Genomic DNA, 19,663 nt, shown 5'->3' with positions numbered 1-19,663 from the left:
TCACAAACTGAAGTGTTCTTTTGAGGGCAACAGCTCTCTCTCTCTCTCTCTCTGTCTCTCTCTGTTTCTCGCTCTCTCTCTCGCTCTCTCTCTGCTCTCTTTCTCTCTTCTCTCTCTCCCTCTCTTTCTCCCCCCTCCCACTCTCTCTCTCCATCTCCCTCTATCCCCAGCTGGGAATCTGTACTCAGTGATTAGCAATACTGCCAGTTCACTACTTCTAATGGATGGATTACATCTTTGCATTAACTGGGGAAGCATTAAGATGACTGATAATGAAGCTCTATCCGCTCCTTCTCTTCTCCTCTCCTCTCCTCTTCTCTTCTCTCGGCCATACAAATGAAGAGGGCGGTTAACTTCAACACTCAAGTCTTTTTTTACCCTCATTGTTCCAACAGGAAAATTAAATTAGGATGAGCTAAGAGCTGCAATTGACCTGAAAGAGTGACATAGGGAGAGGGAGAGAGAGAGCGGGCGTGATGGAGTCAGAGAGGGGTGAGGAGTTTGAGCAGTCGGGTCATACTCCCAAAACGAAACGCTACCCCGCCTAGTGATGTCACACGCGGGCGCTGGGAATGTCAGTGTTCGGTTACAGTCTGTGATTGTGTTTGCACTATGTCGTTCATGTATTTCCTTTTATCAGACCTGTTCTAAGAGGCTTGAATTAGGTGGTGTAGGCAGGGCTGTACCATTTCTAGCTGGTTGAACATCCCAAGTGTATCAGGCCAGTGGGGCCTTGTTGTCAATTGATTTGTATTGAGTTTCCACTGAGTTTCACCTGTAGATAAAGGAGGGTGTAATGAACGGTGACCAAGGGAGGTGTTGCTGGCTGATGGTCAGATCTCTAAGAGCCTGTCTATGTGTCTCCCTCTCTCCATCCAGAGTGCTCACAGAACTGGTGTCCAAGATGAGAGACATGCAGATGGATAAGACAGAGCTGGGGTGCCTTCGAGCCATTGTCCTCTTCAACCCAGGTATCACATACATACACTCCTACCACCCCTTTAATCCAGAGCCTTTTAGATTAGATTATTAGATTATATTAACAGAAAAAAAGGGGTTCTGCTTGAATACACCTGTTCCTGCTACTTTAACCTCCCAAACAATGACTGCACACGATACCAGTAAACTCTTATACTGTGTGGCCCTCGAGGACCATAATACACCCTCCTTGTCGTGCTGCTGCTCCAGTTTCAACTGTTCTGCCTGCGGCCTTTGAACCCTGACCTGACAGTTAATTCTGAGGTGCTGACTTGTTGCACCCTTTACAACCACCGTGATTATTATTTGACTCTGATGGTTATCTATGAACATTTGAACATCTTGGAGAATGATCTGGCCTTAATGGCCATTTACCCTTATAATCTCCACCTGGCACAGCCAGAAGAGGACTGGCCACCCATCAGAGCCTGGTTCCTCTCTAGGTTTTTTCCTAGGTTCCTGCCTTTCTAGGGAGTTTTTCCTAGCCACCGTGCTTCTACATCTGCATTGTTTGGGGGTTTTGCTGGGTTTCTGTATAAGCACTTTGTGACATCTGTTGATGTAAAAAGGGCTTTATGAATACATTTGATTGATTGATTTTTTTTTATTTTACCTTTATTTAACTAGGCAAGTCAGTTAAGAACAAATTCTTATTTTCAATAACAGCCTAGGAACAGTGGGTGAACTGCCTGTTCAGGGGCAGAATGGCAGATTTGTACCTTGTCAGCTTGGGGGTTTGAACTTGTAAGCTTCCAGTTACTAGTCCACTGCTCTAACCACTAGGCTACCCTGCCACCGATTGATTGATTGATGCACACATACCACCATCACCCACCAGACCCATGTTCCTGAAGTGTTTTTTCCCACCCACGTAAGTGGCATGGCACTTATGTGGCCCGCAGCACTCTGCCCACAGTGCCTACAGACAGCCTCTAGCCTCCAACCTTCTGCTTTGCAAGCCCTCTGATAGCCCTCTGCTCTACTAGCCCTCTGCTCTGCTATCGCTCTGCCCTGCTAGCCTTCTGCTCTGATAGCCCTCTGATAGCCCTCTACTCTACTAGCCCTCTGCTAGCCATCTGCTAGGCCTCTGCTCTGCTAGCCCTCTGCTCTGCTACCCTTCTGCCCTGCTACCCTTCTGCTCTGCTACCCTTCTGCTCTGCTAACTCTTTGCTAGCCCCCTGCTCTGCTAGCCCTCTGCTCGCCCTCTGCTCTGCTAGCCCTCTGTGGGGCCATGTCTATGTTCCCTGGGACCCATGTTCCCTCAGACCCATGTTCTCTCAATTCTATCTTTTAAACGCGGTAGTGTGCGTGGTCAATGGTGCGGTCTCCGACTGGACATTTTACTGGCTGCAGAGAAGGAATTGCAGTTGTAACGGTAATTTCTTCCAATTCTATACAGTTAGCCATGGGGCTGAGAGAATATTTTCAGTTACAAATCTAATTAACTTTCATTCTACACATTTCGCAATGGCTTAATAAGCTGTGTTCTTATGCTATCTGAGTGACTCAAACATTATATCAAACTCAATGGGGTCCCAATGCCATTGGTTATTGTTAGTTCTCAAAGATGATCTTAAAACATAGTTTATGTCGTTTAATAAAAGAGTAACTTTCATGATTTTTTTTTTTATCGAAAGCCAGATGTTTTTGGCTTATTTATAGTGAAACACATCAATTATGGTCTTCATTTTGACAATTTGTCCCTAGCGGTTCAACTCTAACGTTACCATTGATATTGTGATGTAAATGCACCTTGAGAAGGGAGGGCTTCTCTCTTCTCAAGGGAGGGCTTTGATATGAAATATATTTGATATACAGTATATATACAGTACCAATCAAAAGTTGGACACACCTACTCATTCAAGAGTTTTTCTTTATTTTTTTACTATTTTCTACATTGTAGAATAATAGTGCAGACATCAAAACTATTAAATAACACATATGGAATCATGTAGTAACCAAAAAAGTGTTAAAGAAATCAAAATATATTTTATATTTGAGATTCTTCCAAGTAGCCACCCTTTGCCTTAATGACAGCTTTGTACACTCTTGGCATTCTCTCAACCAGCTTCATGAGGTTTTCACCTGGAATGCAATCAGGTGTGCCTTGTTAAAAGTTAATTTGTGCAATTTCTTTCCTTCTTAATGTGTTTGAGCCAATTAGTTGTGTTGTGACAAGGTAGGGGTGGTATACATAAGATACCAAATAGGGCTAAAAGACCAAGTCCATATTAAGGCAAGAACAGCTCAAATAAGCAAAGAGAAATAACAGTCCAACATTACTTTAAAACATGTCAGTCAAGCCGGAAAATTTCAAGAACTTTGAACGTGCAGTCGCAAAAAACATCAAGAGCTATGATGAAACTAGCTCTCAAGAGGACCGCCACAGGAAAGGAGGACTCAGAGTTACCTCTGCTGCATAGGATAAGTCAGAGGTGTGGACTCGTGTCACATGACTTGGACTCAAGTCAGACTCGAGTCACAAATATGAACGACTTGCAACTCGACTTTGACTTTAACACCAATGACTCATGACTTAACTTGGACTTGAGCCTTTTGACTCAAACTAACTTGATACCCTCCCCAAGCCCAAATATTTAAAATGATGCTTTTAAAAAAAATGTGCAGCACATCAACTCTTCATTTAATGGATTACAGTTTGAATCGGACAGCAGCCAATCAAATTGTGTTAGCTGAGAAAAAGTTGCGCGTGGCAGTGCAGAGGAAAAGTCGGTGGGTGAATTCAGGTGGAACCCTTGGAAAGATGATATCCAAAATTATTATTTTCAGATATAAAGACTACGCTGTAGTCAACAAAAAAACGGATTGCAACTTGCAATACATGCTTGAAGAAAATTACAGACCGAGGCGCAACAACTTCCAACTTTGTTCAACATTTGTAGCTGCACAAAGAATGATAAGTCGTGGATAATATAGCCGACCGCTATATATTTGTAACGTAACGTTAAATCAATGCCTCCACACAGTTAGTCAGTGCGGGAACGTGATCATTGCACCGAAGATTGAGCTACAACTGACTAGGCAGTTGGTAGCCTAAATCCTGCCTGATGTTACTGCTGTTCCTAAACCCATTGACATACGTTAGCCTACTGTAACCACACACAGAGAGGGTGTGTGTGTGTGTGTGCGTGTGTGTGTGAAGGTTGGGAGATTCTGTACAAGACTACCCATGAGACAGAGAAAGTAATAAATATACGAGCATTCATGATTTGTGTAAATGTAATTTACTAACTACTACTCTTGTTAAAAATCTGAAATTGTATTACATTTGGTGAAGACCACATTATGACTTGTTTAGAGCTCGAAACTCAAAGTTTAGGACTTGAGACTTCACTTGAGACTTGTCGGTCTTGACTTGGGACTTGAGTGCTAAGACGTGAGACTTACTTGTGACTTGTAAAACAATGACTTGGTCCCACATCTGGGATAAGTTCATTAGAGTTAACTGCACCTCAGATTGCAGCCCAAATAAATGTAACACACACATCTCAACATCAACTGTTCAGAGGAGACTGTGTGAATCAGGCCTTCATGGTCGAATTTCTGCAAAGAAACCACTACTGAAGGACACCAATTTTAAGAAGGGACTTGCTTGTGTCAATAACACGAGCAATGGACATTAGACCGGTGGAAATCTGTCCTTTGGTCTGATGAGTCCAAATGTAAGATTTTTGGATCCAACCACCGTTTCTTTGTGAGACGCAGAGTAGGTGAACGGATGATCGCCGCATGTGTGGTTCCAACCGTGACGCATGGAGGAGTAGGTATGATGGTGGGGGGGGTGCTTTGCTGGTGACACTGTCAGGGATTTATTTAGAATTCAAGGCACACTTAACCAGCATGGCTACCACAGCATTCTGCAGCGATACGCCATCCCATCTGGTTTGCGCTTAGTGGGACTATCATTTGGTTTCCAACAGGACAATGACCGAAAACACACCTCCAGGCTGTGTCATGGCTATTTGACCAAGAAGGAGAGTGATGGAGTGCTGCATCAGATGACCTGGCCTCCACAATCACCTGACCTCAATCCAATTGAGATGGCTTGGGAGGAGTTGTACCGCAGAGTGAAGGAAAAGCAGCTAACAAGTGCTCAGCATATGTGGGAACTCCTTCAAGACTGTTGGAAAAGCATTCCTCATGAAGCTGGTTAAGAGAATTCCAAGAGTGAGCAAAGCTGTCATCAAGGCAAAGGGTGGCTACTTGGAATAATCTCAAATCTCAAATATATTTTGATTTGTTTAACACATTTTTGGTTACTGCATAACTCAATATGTGTTATTTCATAGTTTTGACGTCTTCACTATTATTCTACAATGTAGAAAATAGTAATATTAAAGAAAAACCCTTGAATGAGTTGGTGTGTCCAAACGTTTGACTGGTACTGTATATATATACTGTATATTATATATATATACACTACCGTTCAAATGTTTGGGATCACTTATAATTGTCCTTGTTTTTGTACAGTGCAAACATTGTTAATGTTATAAATTACTATTGTAGCTGGAACTACTATTGTAGTTTTTTAATGGAATATCTACATAGGCGTACAGAGGCCCATTATCAGCAACCATCACTCCTGTGTTCCAACAGCACGCTGTGTTAGCTAATCCAAGTTTAGCATTTTAAAAGGATAATTGATCATTGGAAAACCATTTTGCAATTATGTTAGCACAGCAGAAAACTGTTGTCCTCATTAAAGAAGCAATACAATTGGCCTTCTTTAGACTAGTTGAGTATCTGGAGCATCAGCATTTGTGGGTTCGATCACAGGCTCAAAATGGCCAGAAACAAAGCACTTTCTTCTGAAACTCGTCAATCTATTCTTGTTCTGAGAAATGAAGGCTATTGCATGCGATAAATTGCCAAGAAACTGAAAATCTGGTACAATCTGTGTACTACCCCCTTCACAGAACAGCGCAAATGGGCTCTAACCAGAATAGAAAGAGGAGTGGGAGGCCCCGGTGCACAACTGAGCAAGAGGACAAGTACATTAGAGTGTCTAGTTTCAGAAACAGACGCCTCACATGTCATCAACTGGCAGCTTCATTAAATGGTACCCACAAAACACCAGTCTCAACAGTGAAGAGATGACTCCGGGAGGCTGGCCTTCTAGGCAGAGTTCCTCTGTCCAGTGTCTGTGTTATTTTGCGTAAATACTAAAATACTGGTTGGATTGAATCAAGCCAATAATCTTAATTTTCAAGGTGATGATTGCACTTTTCTTCACAACACCTCAATGTGTCCACATTTAAAATATATTTTTCGCTGGGATTTTGGGGGGATTCGAACTTACACATATATATTTTTGAATCATATTTTGGGGCATGGCGGTAACAATTTAACAGTGGTGACCGACCGCTGCTAAATGAATACAGGGGAAACACAGATAGGGTTGAGGGAACATAGGCCTGAGGGAATAAAGGGTGCAGGGAACAGACGTGTGAGGGGACATAGGGCTGAGGTAACATATATTGAGGGAACATAGGTCCCAGGGATCATAGATCACAGGGATCATAGATCACAGGGCTGAGGGAACACAGGTTGAGGGACCTTAGGGCCCAGGGAACATAGGGGTGAAAGAGAACATAGGGTGGACCCCCCTCTGCTCTGCTAGCCCTCTGTTAGCCCTCTGCTAGCCCTCCGCTAGCCCTCTGCCATCCCTCTGTTAGCCCTGCGCTAGCCGTCTGCTAGCCCTCTGCTCTATGGTACAGGCCAGGGGTAACTTCATTACCATGCTGAGTGCCCGCACAAGCAATGCCCAGCTGGCACCAGACATGCTCCCTGTCTTTAATGAGTCTGTGCCGTGGCCCCGGAGACAAAGAGCAGTGTGGGAACGTGCCGCCGGGCCTCATTCTCCCAGGACAGACTGCTCCTCTGTGCTCCTGGGTCACTCTGTTATAGCCCTGGCTCTGGAGCACATCACAGCCTACTTTCCCCTAATTAGGGGCATCTCACAGAGATGGGGAATGCTGGGATTCAGAGGGACTGAGTCCTTTCCCACACTGAGATGAGAGTATTGCTGTATTCAGGCCTTTTCAGTTTCCTTTAATACAAATACTTGCTCAGTGGTAACCAATCAGACCCAGAAATGTGTTGCATAATATTTTGAATCAGGGCACTTTTTAAATCAGGACACTTTATGCCTGTATGCATAAAGTGTCTAGGAGTAGAACATTTGTTGTAAATTCTGTGAATAGAGACGTTTTACTCCTACTCTTATGGGTAAAAATAAAAGCTATGCATGAAGCATGTTTAGTCCCACGTAGTCGACAGTTAAGGAGACCTCATGATGCTAAACAGCAGGTGTCTTGATAGAAAAATGCAGAGTCAGTGGTTCCTGAGCCACATGCAATTGCTTTCGAGTTGTTGATAGAATGTTTTGATATTTATTTTTTTTGATATTTATGATTTTTGATTTCAATCAATTAATAATCTAGACCTACATGCAACAGTATCTATCCATGCCTAAATACGTCTAACCAGTAGGCTAATGAATAAACATACCTTTCTTTGTATTATTTAATTACTGTATTATTTATTTACATCAGCATTATGTTATTTAAAAAAGATGCCTACACATGCCTATAAATTGGGCAATTGAAGGCATCTAGGGGATTATGTTAACTTTGATTGTGTTCAACATTATCGGCAAGTGACTTGATGCCAAAGCTGTTAAAACAGTAATATTTGTAAAAAGAAAATCCTCTATTAACAACCATCAGAATTGGTTAAAAAAAAATATACAGTTCCTTGCGAAAGTATTCGGCCCCCTTGAACTTTGCGACCTTTTGCCACATTTCAGGCTTCAAACATAAAGATATAAAACTGTATTTTTTTGTGTAGAATCAACAACAAGTGGGACACAATCATGAAGTGGAACGACATTTATTGGATATTTCAAACTTTTTTAACAAATCAAAAACTGAAAAATTGGGCGTGCAAAATTATTCAGCCCCTTTACTTTCAGTGCAGCAAACTCTCTCCAGAAGTTCAGTGAGGATCTCTGAATGATCCAATGTTGACCTAAATGACTAATGATGATAAATACAATCCACCTGTGTGTAATCAAGTCTCCGTATAAATGCACCTGCACTGTGATAGTCTCAGAGGTCCGTTAAAAGCGCAGAGAGCATCATGAAGAACAAGGAACACACCAGGCAGGTCCGAGATACTGTTGTGAAGAAGTTTAAAGCCGGATTTGGATACAAAAAGATTTCCCAAGCTTTAAACATCCCAAGGAGCACTGTGCAAGCGATAATATTGAAATGGAAGGAGTATCAGACCACTGCAAATCTACCAAGACCTGGCCGTCCCTCTAAACTTTCAGCTCATACAAGGAGAAGACTGATCAGAGATGCAGCCAAGAGGCTCATGATCACTCTGGATGAACTGCAGAGATCTACAGCTGAGGTGGGAGACTCTGTCCATAGGACAACAATCAGTCGTATATTGCACAAATCTGGCCTTTATGGAAGAGTGGCAAGAAGAAAGCCATTTCTTAAAGATATCCATAAAAAGTGTTGTTTAAAGTTTGCCACAAGCCACCTGGGAGACACACCAAACATGTGGAAGAAGGTGCTCTGGTCAGATGAAACCAAAATTGAACTTTTTGGCAACAATGCAAAATGTTATGTTTGGCGTAAAAGCAACACAGCTCATCACTCTGAACACACCATCCCCACTGTCAAACATGGTGGTGGCAGGCAGCATCATGGTTTGGGCATGCTTTTCTTCAGCAGGGACAGGGAAGATGGTTAAAATTGATGGGAAGATGGATTTAGCCAAATACAGGACCATTCTGGAAGAAAACCTGATGGAGTCTGCAAAAGACCTGAAACTGTGACGGAGATTTGTCTTCCAACAAGACAATGATCCAAAACATAAAGCAAAATCTACCATGGAATGGTTCAAAAATAAACATATCCAGGTGTTAGAATGGCCAAGTCAAAGTCCAGACCTTAATCCAATCGAGAATCTGTAGAAAGAACTGAAAATTGCTGTTCACAAATGCTCTCCTCCAACCTCACTGAGCTCGAGCTGTTTTGCAAGGAGGAATGGGAAAAATTTCAGTCTTTCGATGTGCAAAACTGATAGAGACATACCCCAAGCAACTTACAGCTGTAATCGCAGCAAAAGGTGGCGCTACAAAGTATTAACTTAAGGGGGCTGAATAATTTTGCACGCCCAATTTTTCAGTTTTTGATTTGTTAAAAAAGTTTGAAATATCCAATAAATGTCGTTCCACTTCATGATTGTGTCCCACTTGTTGTTGATTCTTCACAAAAAAATACAGTTTTATATCTTTATTTTTGAAGCCTGAAATGTGGCAAAAGGTCGCAAAGTTCAAGGGGGCCGAATACTTTCGCAAGGCACTGTATATGTTACGCGGGGCCTCCTGAGTGGCACAGCGGTCTGAGGCACTGCGTCACAGTGCTGGAGGTATCATTACAGCCCTGGGTTCAATCCCAGGCTGTATCACAGCCGGCCGTGATCGGGAGTCCTGTAGGGCGGCACACAATTGTCCCAGCATCGCCCGGGTTAGGGGAGGGTTTGGTCGGGGTGCTTTACTTGTCTCATTGCGCTCTAGCGACTCATTGTGGCGGGCCGGGTGCCTGCAGGCTGATCTCTGTCATCAGTTGGATGGTGTTTCTTCTGACACATTGGTGCAGCTGGTTTCGGGTTAAGTGGGCAAGCGCTAAGAAGCTCGATTTGGCGGGTCATGTTTCAGAGGACGCGTGACTCAACCTTTGCTGCCCATCTGGGAGTTGCAGCGATGAGACAAGATCGAAATTGGGGCTAAAATACAAACCAAAAACGATATATATGTGGTTATGCATGCCAACATATTAGGCAATAATTAAGAGTAGGCAAAGTGATCGTGTCAGATGAAAATTCTATCATTTGTTTTATCAATGCAACATTTGATTTACAATAACTTTAAATGTGGTTGTCTGAAGCGTACTGTAGAAATCACACCTGGCCATGCCTCATCGCGATTGGTTATTCCTCACCATTTGCTACAATGTCAATGAGCTTCATCACTATCTTTCCTGTGCGGTACCTCAAACCGTCGTGATTACCAGCGGAGATCAACTTTAATGACGCAACTTTTATTACCTCTGAAGAGTATCTTAAATAACTCTCACGCATCCTGGTAAAAAAAAAGAAGGCCACTTGTCTTTTGCTACTTGCACTGATTTTGCTGATAAAAACTTAGTTGAGGGAAAATGTACTTGATATGATTGTGATGTGTTGTCTCATCTAGCTATCTTAAGACATTTGCACTAACTGTAAGTTGCTCTGAATAAGAGCGTCTGTTAAATTACTAAAATGTAAATGCAAAATGTATGAGTTGATTTTACTTCTAGATCAGAGTTTGTCTGTGCAGTGTAACATCATCCTAAAAGCTGGCAGTTTTTTGTTGTTGTCTTTAAACAGGCTTTAACAGGATTCCTAGGACTTTTTCTGAGATGCTTTGTCGATATGTATGTAAATTTGTCGATATGTATTGAAAATGAAAATAAAATGTTTGAAGGAAAGAAACACTTTTTATAAAAAATAGCCAAAGCAAAGAAAAAGTTCTACTGCAAATTGCCTCTGAATGTAGGGTTATCCAACCTCTTGCCAGAGTGGAAAACACAAGGTCATATACATAACCTACATGTGTTGCCTCATCCAGGCTGTGTAATGGGGAGAATTACCCTGCATATGTATATGAGACAAAAACCCGTAGGGTAGATTACATGTCATTTGATAGTGTTAATGGCTTATGATGGTAGCATGCAGGTCTTAGGGGCAGCCAGCTTGTCCACTGCTGTTTCCCAATAACACTCCCTGTATCTCGTCTACATGTACAGCCACAGACACAAAGGCATATTATATATAACACACACACACACATAAACACACATGCTTGAATGTACACACAAAGCTGTACGTGTACAGACATGCATAAATCCACATTATGATATCCTGTGACTGGTTGTCTGATGCAGTGCTGTGTGTCTCTCCTCAGATTCTAAAGGCTTGTCAAACCCAGGCGAGGTGGAGGCTTTGAGAGAGAAGGTCTACGCCTCTCTGGAGGCCTACTGCAAACAGAAATACCCGGATCAGCCTGGCAGGTACAGTTACATGCACCTCCCTCCATAAACTAAGCTTCCCCTAATGTAAATTGTTGTAGTACTGGAGAGGGTCTCGAGTCCGGTCTCGAGACTACATATTGAGAGTATTGGTCTTGTCTTGGTGTCCAATAAATTTGTACTCAGTCTTGACTCGGTCTCAGACAGTGAGGACATCCTGAGACCAGCAGAGACCAGTGGAGTAAAATAATTCAGTTAGCGCATTAAAACCGCTTCGCCAGGCCAAATATACAAACTTTCTTAAAACATGAATATCTTAACAGCCGTATCTATTATAGACATGTTTGCGTATTGGCGAGTGCACTTTTTGTAAAACACAAAGTGCCAGTGGTGTAGCGGAGGGTATACGCTGGTATAAACTGCATACCCCCTTTTCTTTGGTGGGCATTGCGCACACTCACTTCTCACTACTGATGCGTATCAAAGTAGTGTAGTGGAGGTAAATGACTTATCAATTATGTAGAACAACAGAGAAATCATGCACAAAGTAGCCTACACAATCGCAAAGCATGTGAAATATGTTCACACACGTGCCGCACACAGCCTAAGTTTCAGTGGATCATCTGCAGACAGCAGGAGTGTGCAGCTCTCAGCTGGTTGTGGCATGGAGCAGCTCACAGAAGAATGACATCGGTAGCTGGTAGGGTAGGTAAGATGTTTAAACGTAGGATATCTGCCAGTAAATACTAACTAAGGCAACAATGGGTATGCAAACCAGGTATTGAATTTTTTGAATCCTATTTCTGATGCGCATTTGTCATCATGCGCTGTTTGTATCAGGACGTAGACATGGATGGGCCTGGGTGGATACAGACCCAACCACTGTGGAGCCAGGCCCCGACAGGCCTACCCAATCAGATTTATGTGGTTTAAGCATTGTTGTGGACTTAGACCATCAAATGTTTGTCTTTTCTTGAATAAAAATAAGTGTGATTTTAATAAAAATACATATGGAAACATAGGATTATTCACATAGGGTGCCTTTCTTTCACTGGGTGGGCCGTTTAGGACAGTATACTTCTCCAGGCACCATTACACCACTGCAGAGGGCTGGTGGAAAGAAAGCAGTCACACACAGCATGGTGTTAAAGGATAAGCTGTTCATAAACTGTAACATAATGTAATGAGCCAGTAGGTCCCAATCATAAGAATACAAAAACACAACCATTAAGCATTTCCTAAATGAAATGTACAACTATTACTTCCTATTGCAACAAAAAAAAAACATTTCACGTTTAGCACACAAAGTAACCAGTGACCTAAAGTTTAAAGTGGAACTGACAGCGATTTAACTACTTTGATGATATGAAACAAACAGACAATCTTAATATCCATAAAAATATAAAATTCCCAGTTTATGCTAAAAAAAAACTAAGTTCTATTTGACTCAACGTTCCATGACATACACTAAGGTACTGCTAGCAGAATAGATGGATGCAGTTCAATACATGATTAATATAATTCACCAATACATTTCTTGGTAGTCCAATAAATATTACTATCAGGTTGTAAATCACAGCAGGCCTGGTACATTGTTTGCTGCCTCCATTCAGAATGCACTGTTTCAGTTTCAATTACTCAATATTCTGGACAAATACAGATGAATTTAACTAAAGCTGGGAATGTCAATACAATCAAACTAGCAAGAGTAATGATCACAAGTCAGCCATAACGTGGCTAACAGGCTAGTATATATTTATATATTCATGTAGCAAGTTAAAAACACTGAACCTAATGTTAGCTGGCTAGCTGCTAGGAGGATGACATGTCATGCCATTGAAGGGTGAGTGACTGACCTTTCCCCTCATATCGTTTTTTGGTGGCTACACAGCCAGAGATGCAGGTGTCATTTGGTTAGTTAGCAATAACTTAAACGACTATTATACAGTTAGCATATCTCTTGTGTTCGCAAATGCACTCTGGCTATCTATTCCGATTTCAGAGGACTCTCATCTGAGTGTGCCAGAGCGCAGAACAACTGATGAATTTACGAACGAGTAACACCTGCTGAATATTACTGGTGTCAGTAAACGTTGGCAAAAAAAAAAGTTATAGTTAGTCAAGAACAGCCTAACCAGCTCTGTTACGGCAAGTAAAATGGTCAGAGTGAGGTGTTCTCTCATTTGTGTCAATACAGCCAAGCTGCTTCTTGACAGTGTCTGCTTAACCCGGAAGCCAGCCGCACCAATGTGTCAGAGGAAACACCATACACCTGGCAACCGTGTCAGCATACATTGCACACGGCCCGCCACAGGAGTCGCTAGAGCGCAATGGGACAAGAACATCCCTGCCGGCCAAACCGTCCCCTAACCCAGACGATGCTGGGCCAATTGCGCACCACCCTAATGGTCTCCCGGTCGCGACCGGTTGCGACAGAGTCTGGACTCGAACCAGGATCTCTAGTGCCTCAGACCACTACGCCGCTCGGGAGGGCCCGAGACAGATGTTTTTATTCACTTTCATTTACTGCAGTGTCTATTAATTGTCCATACGCACAGCCACTTTCCCACTCTATATTGCTATAGAATTTTCACAATTGCCCGAGTATAAATAATTCCCAAACATTCTAATGTCACGTTTACTCCCGCTCCCCCTCTCTGGCACTCGTTGTCACCCGTTTTCCTCATTATTACGCACATCTGTCACCATCGTTACGTGCACCTGCGCCTCATAAGACTCACCTGGACTCCATCACCTTCCTGATTACCTCCCCTAAATCTGTCACTCCCTTTGGTTCTTTCCTGAGGCGTTATTGATTCTGTTCATGTGTTTTATGTCTGTACGCTATTCGTATGTCTTGTTTTTTTCTGTTATTTATTAAATTCACTCCCTGTATTTGCTTCCCGACTCCTAGCGTACTCGTTACATCTAAGAATGTATGAAAATGTAAAAATGACCATATCTAAGTGGTCGCTTGTCAGATAATTGTGTCATATTCTTTATGGGAGTGTTTATGAACAGATTTTTTGTAAGATTTCTTGTTGCTAAAATGTAGTCATTTCCACTCTAAATGCAATAAGGTATTTTCAAAGAGATGGCTAACAACAGCAAACACGCTGCAATAAAAACACAATTCCACTCACCCGGTGATGATTGTTTAAAACTAAATTCATTAAATGGAGAAGCTAACAAATTAGCAACCATCCTCTTTGATAACGCCTGCTGCAGCCGCTGCAAACTAGCCGACAACAAAAACTAGCTAGCTAGACCGTGGGAAAACTACTGCTCGCTATTGCTCATTGATCTGTTGGCCTTCAAGAAGGCAGAGTTTCTATACGTTTTTGTAAAAAACGATCCCACTCACGAAGTCAAAATGTGATTGGTTGATTCCACTGTCACTCCAGAATTTTGCATAATACAGTTGAATGGCAGATGCCTTTATCGAGCTTCTGATGCCCTAGACAATAGCTGACTTAGCTAGCTAGATTTATCTCCCCAGAGACAGCAAAGAAAAATCATGATTGGATCTTTATTTCCTCTTCAGTGTTTACCCTTTCCTTTCCAACAAAAACTAAAGATTAAATCAGAACATCATTGAAAATAATAATATAATTATCATAATTTGTTATTATAATCATTATTTTATAAATCCTTAGCCCTTCTCTGAAGGCATAGAAGGCCCATTGCTCCCCCACTGTGTTGGGTTAGTAATAGAGTGGCTCTATTTTCCTTCAGCATGCATTTATTCTGAATGTCTAAAGAATCCACATGTTGTTCTGAAATCTGAACACAGAAATACTGGACATTTTAAACTCTTATTATGGTGGTGATTTGACAGAATAACAATCGTGGTCTTGAATTGGACTCGCATTTTTCTGGTCTCGGTCTTGACTTGGTATCACACCCCTTGTCCCCCTCCCGGCTGTCTTCTTTTTGACTCAGTTTGCTTCAGTCTTGGTCTTGAATCGGTCTCGCTTTATTTAGGTGGTCTCAAACACAACACTGCCAAATAGGTTATTGTTGAATTGCGACTGCCTGTGAAAAGCATAGGCCCAGCCAGGCATATCACAATATTTCAAAATACAAACGCAGGAAACATAGTTTGTAAAGTAAATGGCTATTGCTGTATAGAGCAGACATTGAAAATACTCTAATCTGTAATTTAGATATCCAAATTCTAAACTCAATTGAGTGAACAGTAGGCTATATCTTATTGGCACCATCGGAGAGCATCAGCCATCCGGTGAATGTGAATATTCACTCTTTATCATTGTTGGATCAGTGACACTTCAAAGTTCGTTTTTGGATAATAACTTCCTTCTCCAGGCTAGATGGACGTCATATTGTAGGCTATTTGTGTCTCCCCTTCTCGTAGGCCTATTATATTGATCAGACAACTTTGTTATTCATTGATCTGTTTGTCAATGTCAGCAGAACAGGCAACTGTCATTTTTGTGGTATTAATCCTTTAACCGTATTCTTAGCCGACTGGTAGAGAATATTTTGACAATGGATTTAGAAGTGGAAATGAAAAAATGATCTTGACTTGAATTTGATGGGTCAATTTATCCAGCCTTCCTGCATTATAATGAACATAATGTGTATCCTTTTGGGTTGCTGCAGTTGTGGTACTGTGTTGTGGCACTCTTTGCCCACTGTAAAATAAGTCAAAATCAGTCACCAAAGATATGGGATTAAAGGCAGGAATTCAGTGTGTGAGGGATTAATTCTGCACCATTACTGTTAGTAAAGTCCCTGAAGAGTAGGAATCTGAAGATAAATAGTTCAAATGGAAAAATGCTCAAAAGCAATCATTTGGAAAATAATTTGCTCAACCAGGCAGTTGATATGTCAGGAAAAAATATGTTTGACTTAAAATAGGGTCAATAACCTTTTAATTAAAAATACTTATTTTGGTGAAAAATATAAATGAATTGTTGACAACTCAACATAAATTGGTTAAGCCACATTTCATGGCCCATTGGGTCAATTAATCAATATTCAGACTTAAGTTTGCCTATAAAATAATGCCTATAATAGTAACATTGCACTATACACCAATTTAAAACACATTCATTTCAATGTCATTGAATATTCATGTTTGGACATACACATTTACCATAATTGTTCAAATTTGACAACAGTCCTCATTTAACAATGCTTACCTACCAATAAAAGCCATTACAGAAGACTTAAAGTAAGTTTTGTAATATAATATGGTATTGCTTTTCATCTCTCAACCGCTTGGTAGAGCTATTATTTCCAAAAGAAACATCAAGTTGAAAATAAAATAACAATTGGAAGTTCTTATTTGAGTTGTTATTTATATGAATTTTAGGTGAAATCATGTTTTTCAAGAAGAGGCAGTTAAAGGATTAAAAAGATTCTGCTAATATCTCCAGTCATATAACAGTGTAGTAGAATTGCATGAGACGTGTTTATAAAAGGCCCAATTTTTCCCATGCATGGGAAGGAGAAGAAATATATCTGATATAGCCTACTCTACGCCACTACACACTCAGCCAGGCATTGAACGGTCTTTCTTGCAAACAGTGATTGACTTCTATTATTAGCCTAAATTATGACTATTCAGTCTACTCATCACTTTAGGAATAACGTTAGTAGGCTCTTACATCAGTCTGCAAATGCGATGAGGCATAGAATGCTTTATTATGAAGGTGCATTTTATGGTGAAAATCATCCCACATCCCCAGACTTCAAATTCATGTGCCACCTATGTCTCTTTCTTCTCTTTTCCTACCCCTCTGTCAGTGTGTTTGGCTGAAAGTGCACTGTCTGCTTTCTGTATTGTATCTGTAGACTACAGTATATGACAGATGTCTCAATTCTGTCATGGGCATCCCTTTCATGAATCACTGTACCTCAGCATATGAGACAACCTCTTATTTTCTGTCACATTAATCATAGTTATATTGTGTCTTTGATGGGCTAGGTTTGCCAAGCTGTTGCTGCGGTTACCAGCCCTGCGTTCCATTGGTCTGAAGTGTCTGGAGCACCTGTTCTTTTTCAAGCTTATCGGGGACACGCCCATCGACACCTTCCTCATGGAGATGCTAGAGGCGCCCCACCAAATGACATAACTGCAGGCGAGGCGTCGCCCATGTTCCCCTCGCCCCCTCCGCCTCTAACCCCTCTGGATACGGAGGGTGGTCCTGCAAACCACTCCCACTCGAGAGATTATGTGACATCATTGGATCTAGAGAAGTCCTCCCTCTTTGATGTGTTTCAAAAAACAAGTTCAATGTCCATGGGTCTGTTTTATACACTGTATATATATATATATATATATATATATATATATATATATATATATATATATATATATATATATATATATATGAACTCATGAGATGAATTGAAAGACACCAATGGACTAGTGATGAAACGGACCAAGGGGAAAGGAAGTGTTTTGAACCATTGTTTTGTGATGTGAAACAACAACCAAGAAGATCAGGTGTTGAAGGTAGGTCTGTTTGCAGGTGTATTTTGAATTGTGGCGGTTTCATCAGCAGCGTAGGTTTTGGGAGAATCGTGTTTTGGACTTGTTGAAGAGAGCCGGGACTGCATGGGCTGTCCCTGGCTCTGTTCGGAAGCGTCTCACTTTCAGGACTAACTTAAGGGAGATCGGTCCGTTTGCAGGGGGGAGGAACGAGGCAAGGTCTTGTCCGGTCCAATTCGTTCAGGTGCTGTCGAGTTTAATCCGGTCAGGTCCGGTTGGGTCTGTTTTGAGGTGTACTGTATGTGTTTTGGGAGAGAAGGACTCAAGAGGTTGGACCATGCAGATGAACAGTGCTCCACTCAGGTCCCTCAACCCAAACTCAGCCGCTTCTCCATGTCTCCTTATTCTATTAGCACTGTGTGAACATGAGAGGAGGGATGCTACGTCGCTACATCTGTCCAGTTTTCAGAGGCTCAGATAGCTTTAGTGACTGATTGGAGTGAACGCCTGCAGTGTGGCCTCTTAGGCCCAGAGCTGGGTGACCTTCATGTGGCCTGAAAAAGCTTATCTCTGGCACTACTCATTCTGTTGTACTGTACTGACATTAGGGGCAGTGTGAATCTGGATTCACCCTCACATAAGCCCTATACTACATGTGCATTGCTGTGTGCTCTGGAAGGTTGGCACAGGAAGGCAAGGAAAGCAGACGGATGAAAGCTCTCATTGCTCCACTACAAGCATTGTTCCTTCTTCCTGTTAAGGTGACAGCAAAATTACGAAGAACAGGACAAATGGTTTGTAGGGAAATACTGTCAACTGAACGTTTTAAAGTGATGCCACGACTTTGTCATGTCATGTGTCCCTCCACCTCTGAGACCATTCGTTTCTGCTCCTTCTGTGAATTGCAACACACCATAATCAACCGCCACACAGCAACCAAGCATGCTGTTCCTCACAGTGTAACCTAGCTTTAGATTGGCCTTTGACCTGTACAGGATATTTCAAAAGTATTGATGGTATTTGTAAAAAAATATATATATATTTTGCAAAATTTGCAATTACCTCTGTTTTCATCCCAGTTCTCTACACACCCCCCCCCCTCCCCATGTCAAACAGCCCCATGTCAAACAGTTCATGGGAGAATTGCATCAATGCAGTCATGTTTATGGTGAGATGTTCTCTTATTTGGATTGTGGAGCCCATGCTCCTCCATTGCAAACTCTGGCCCAGACCGTCCACTCTGACAGGAGGATGTAGGCCTGGTGAAGAAACAGAGACCCTTGCCTGCTCCACTGCCCAGCCTCCCCTCACCCTCAGAGGAATCCACACCCTGCACTTCTCTGGACAACCCAGTTTCATTTAAGTCAAACTGAAATGTTAAATATGTAACATTATGTATAAATCTGCTATATGCCCATATTGCGCATTTTGTTCTTTCTATGCTGCAGCTGCTGCATAACTATGCATCAAGCATTTCTCCAAAGATTGTCCAGAGATAGTGCGGTTTCGTTGTTATTATAAAGGGGTGGTTAAACCCTGTCCCGAAGGACAGCAGACTGCTTTGGATTAACCATCAACTCTAGCAGAGCTCCAGGACCAAGTTCATCAGCCCCACATGATAGCAGACGAGAGAGAGCTAGAGAGACTAAAACAGAGGAGGGGTTGACCAGCGAGAATAGGGAACTTGGTGGCTGTAGGAGAGCTGTGACTTCCGCCTAGTGGAAGAGATGCACAACTGCTACATTACTTGAATTTTGTACAAGTATTTAATCAGAAAAGGCACTTTTTCATGACATTATCAATATTCATTTTTCCTCTTTGGTCAGACAAAACCTCAATTGAATAAGTAGCAATAACCACAGCAGGATTGATTGACAAGTCCTTAGTCCAAATCTAGTTCATGTATTTTAGTGAGGTGGATGAATTTTCATTAGGTCTTATTTCAAACTATTCAGGAAACAGAGAAATTACTGCCGTGTTCAGGCCAATTCTGTCTAAGCAGTATTTTTATCTGGTCTAAATGGTAATTGTCAGTGAGGAAAAAACTACTGAAAATGAATTGGCTCATTGTTGAAATGATTCCAACTTAAAGCACTAGTAGAGGTAGTTCTCTGGAACA

The 19,663-nt window shown here is 41.7% G+C and overlaps 1 protein-coding gene across 5 annotated transcripts in view; it reads left to right on the top strand.

Moving 5' to 3' along the window:
- The window catches only part of LOC135544404 (retinoic acid receptor RXR-alpha-A-like), a 156,863-nt gene extending 139,493 nt beyond the window's left edge, over positions 1-17,370 (top strand). For all 5 annotated transcript variants that reach the window (XM_064971981.1, XM_064971983.1, XM_064971982.1 and 2 more), the window contains 3 exons: positions 880-971; positions 11,021-11,126; positions 17,038-17,370. In XM_064971981.1, coding sequence (XP_064828053.1) covers positions 880-971; positions 11,021-11,126; positions 17,038-17,185 — 346 coding nt within the window. In that variant the 3' untranslated portion in view covers positions 17,186-17,370. The remainder of the gene's footprint in view (positions 1-879; positions 972-11,020; positions 11,127-17,037) is intronic.
- The last annotated feature ends 2,293 nt before the right edge of the window (positions 17,371-19,663 follow it).

This window comes from Oncorhynchus masou, chromosome 8 (assembly GCF_036934945.1).
Source record: "Oncorhynchus masou masou isolate Uvic2021 chromosome 8, UVic_Omas_1.1, whole genome shotgun sequence".
Classification (NCBI taxonomy): domain Eukaryota; kingdom Metazoa; phylum Chordata; class Actinopteri; order Salmoniformes; family Salmonidae; genus Oncorhynchus; species Oncorhynchus masou.
Note: the sequence above shows the minus strand (reverse complement) of the source record. Positions and strands in the feature narration are given on the sequence as shown.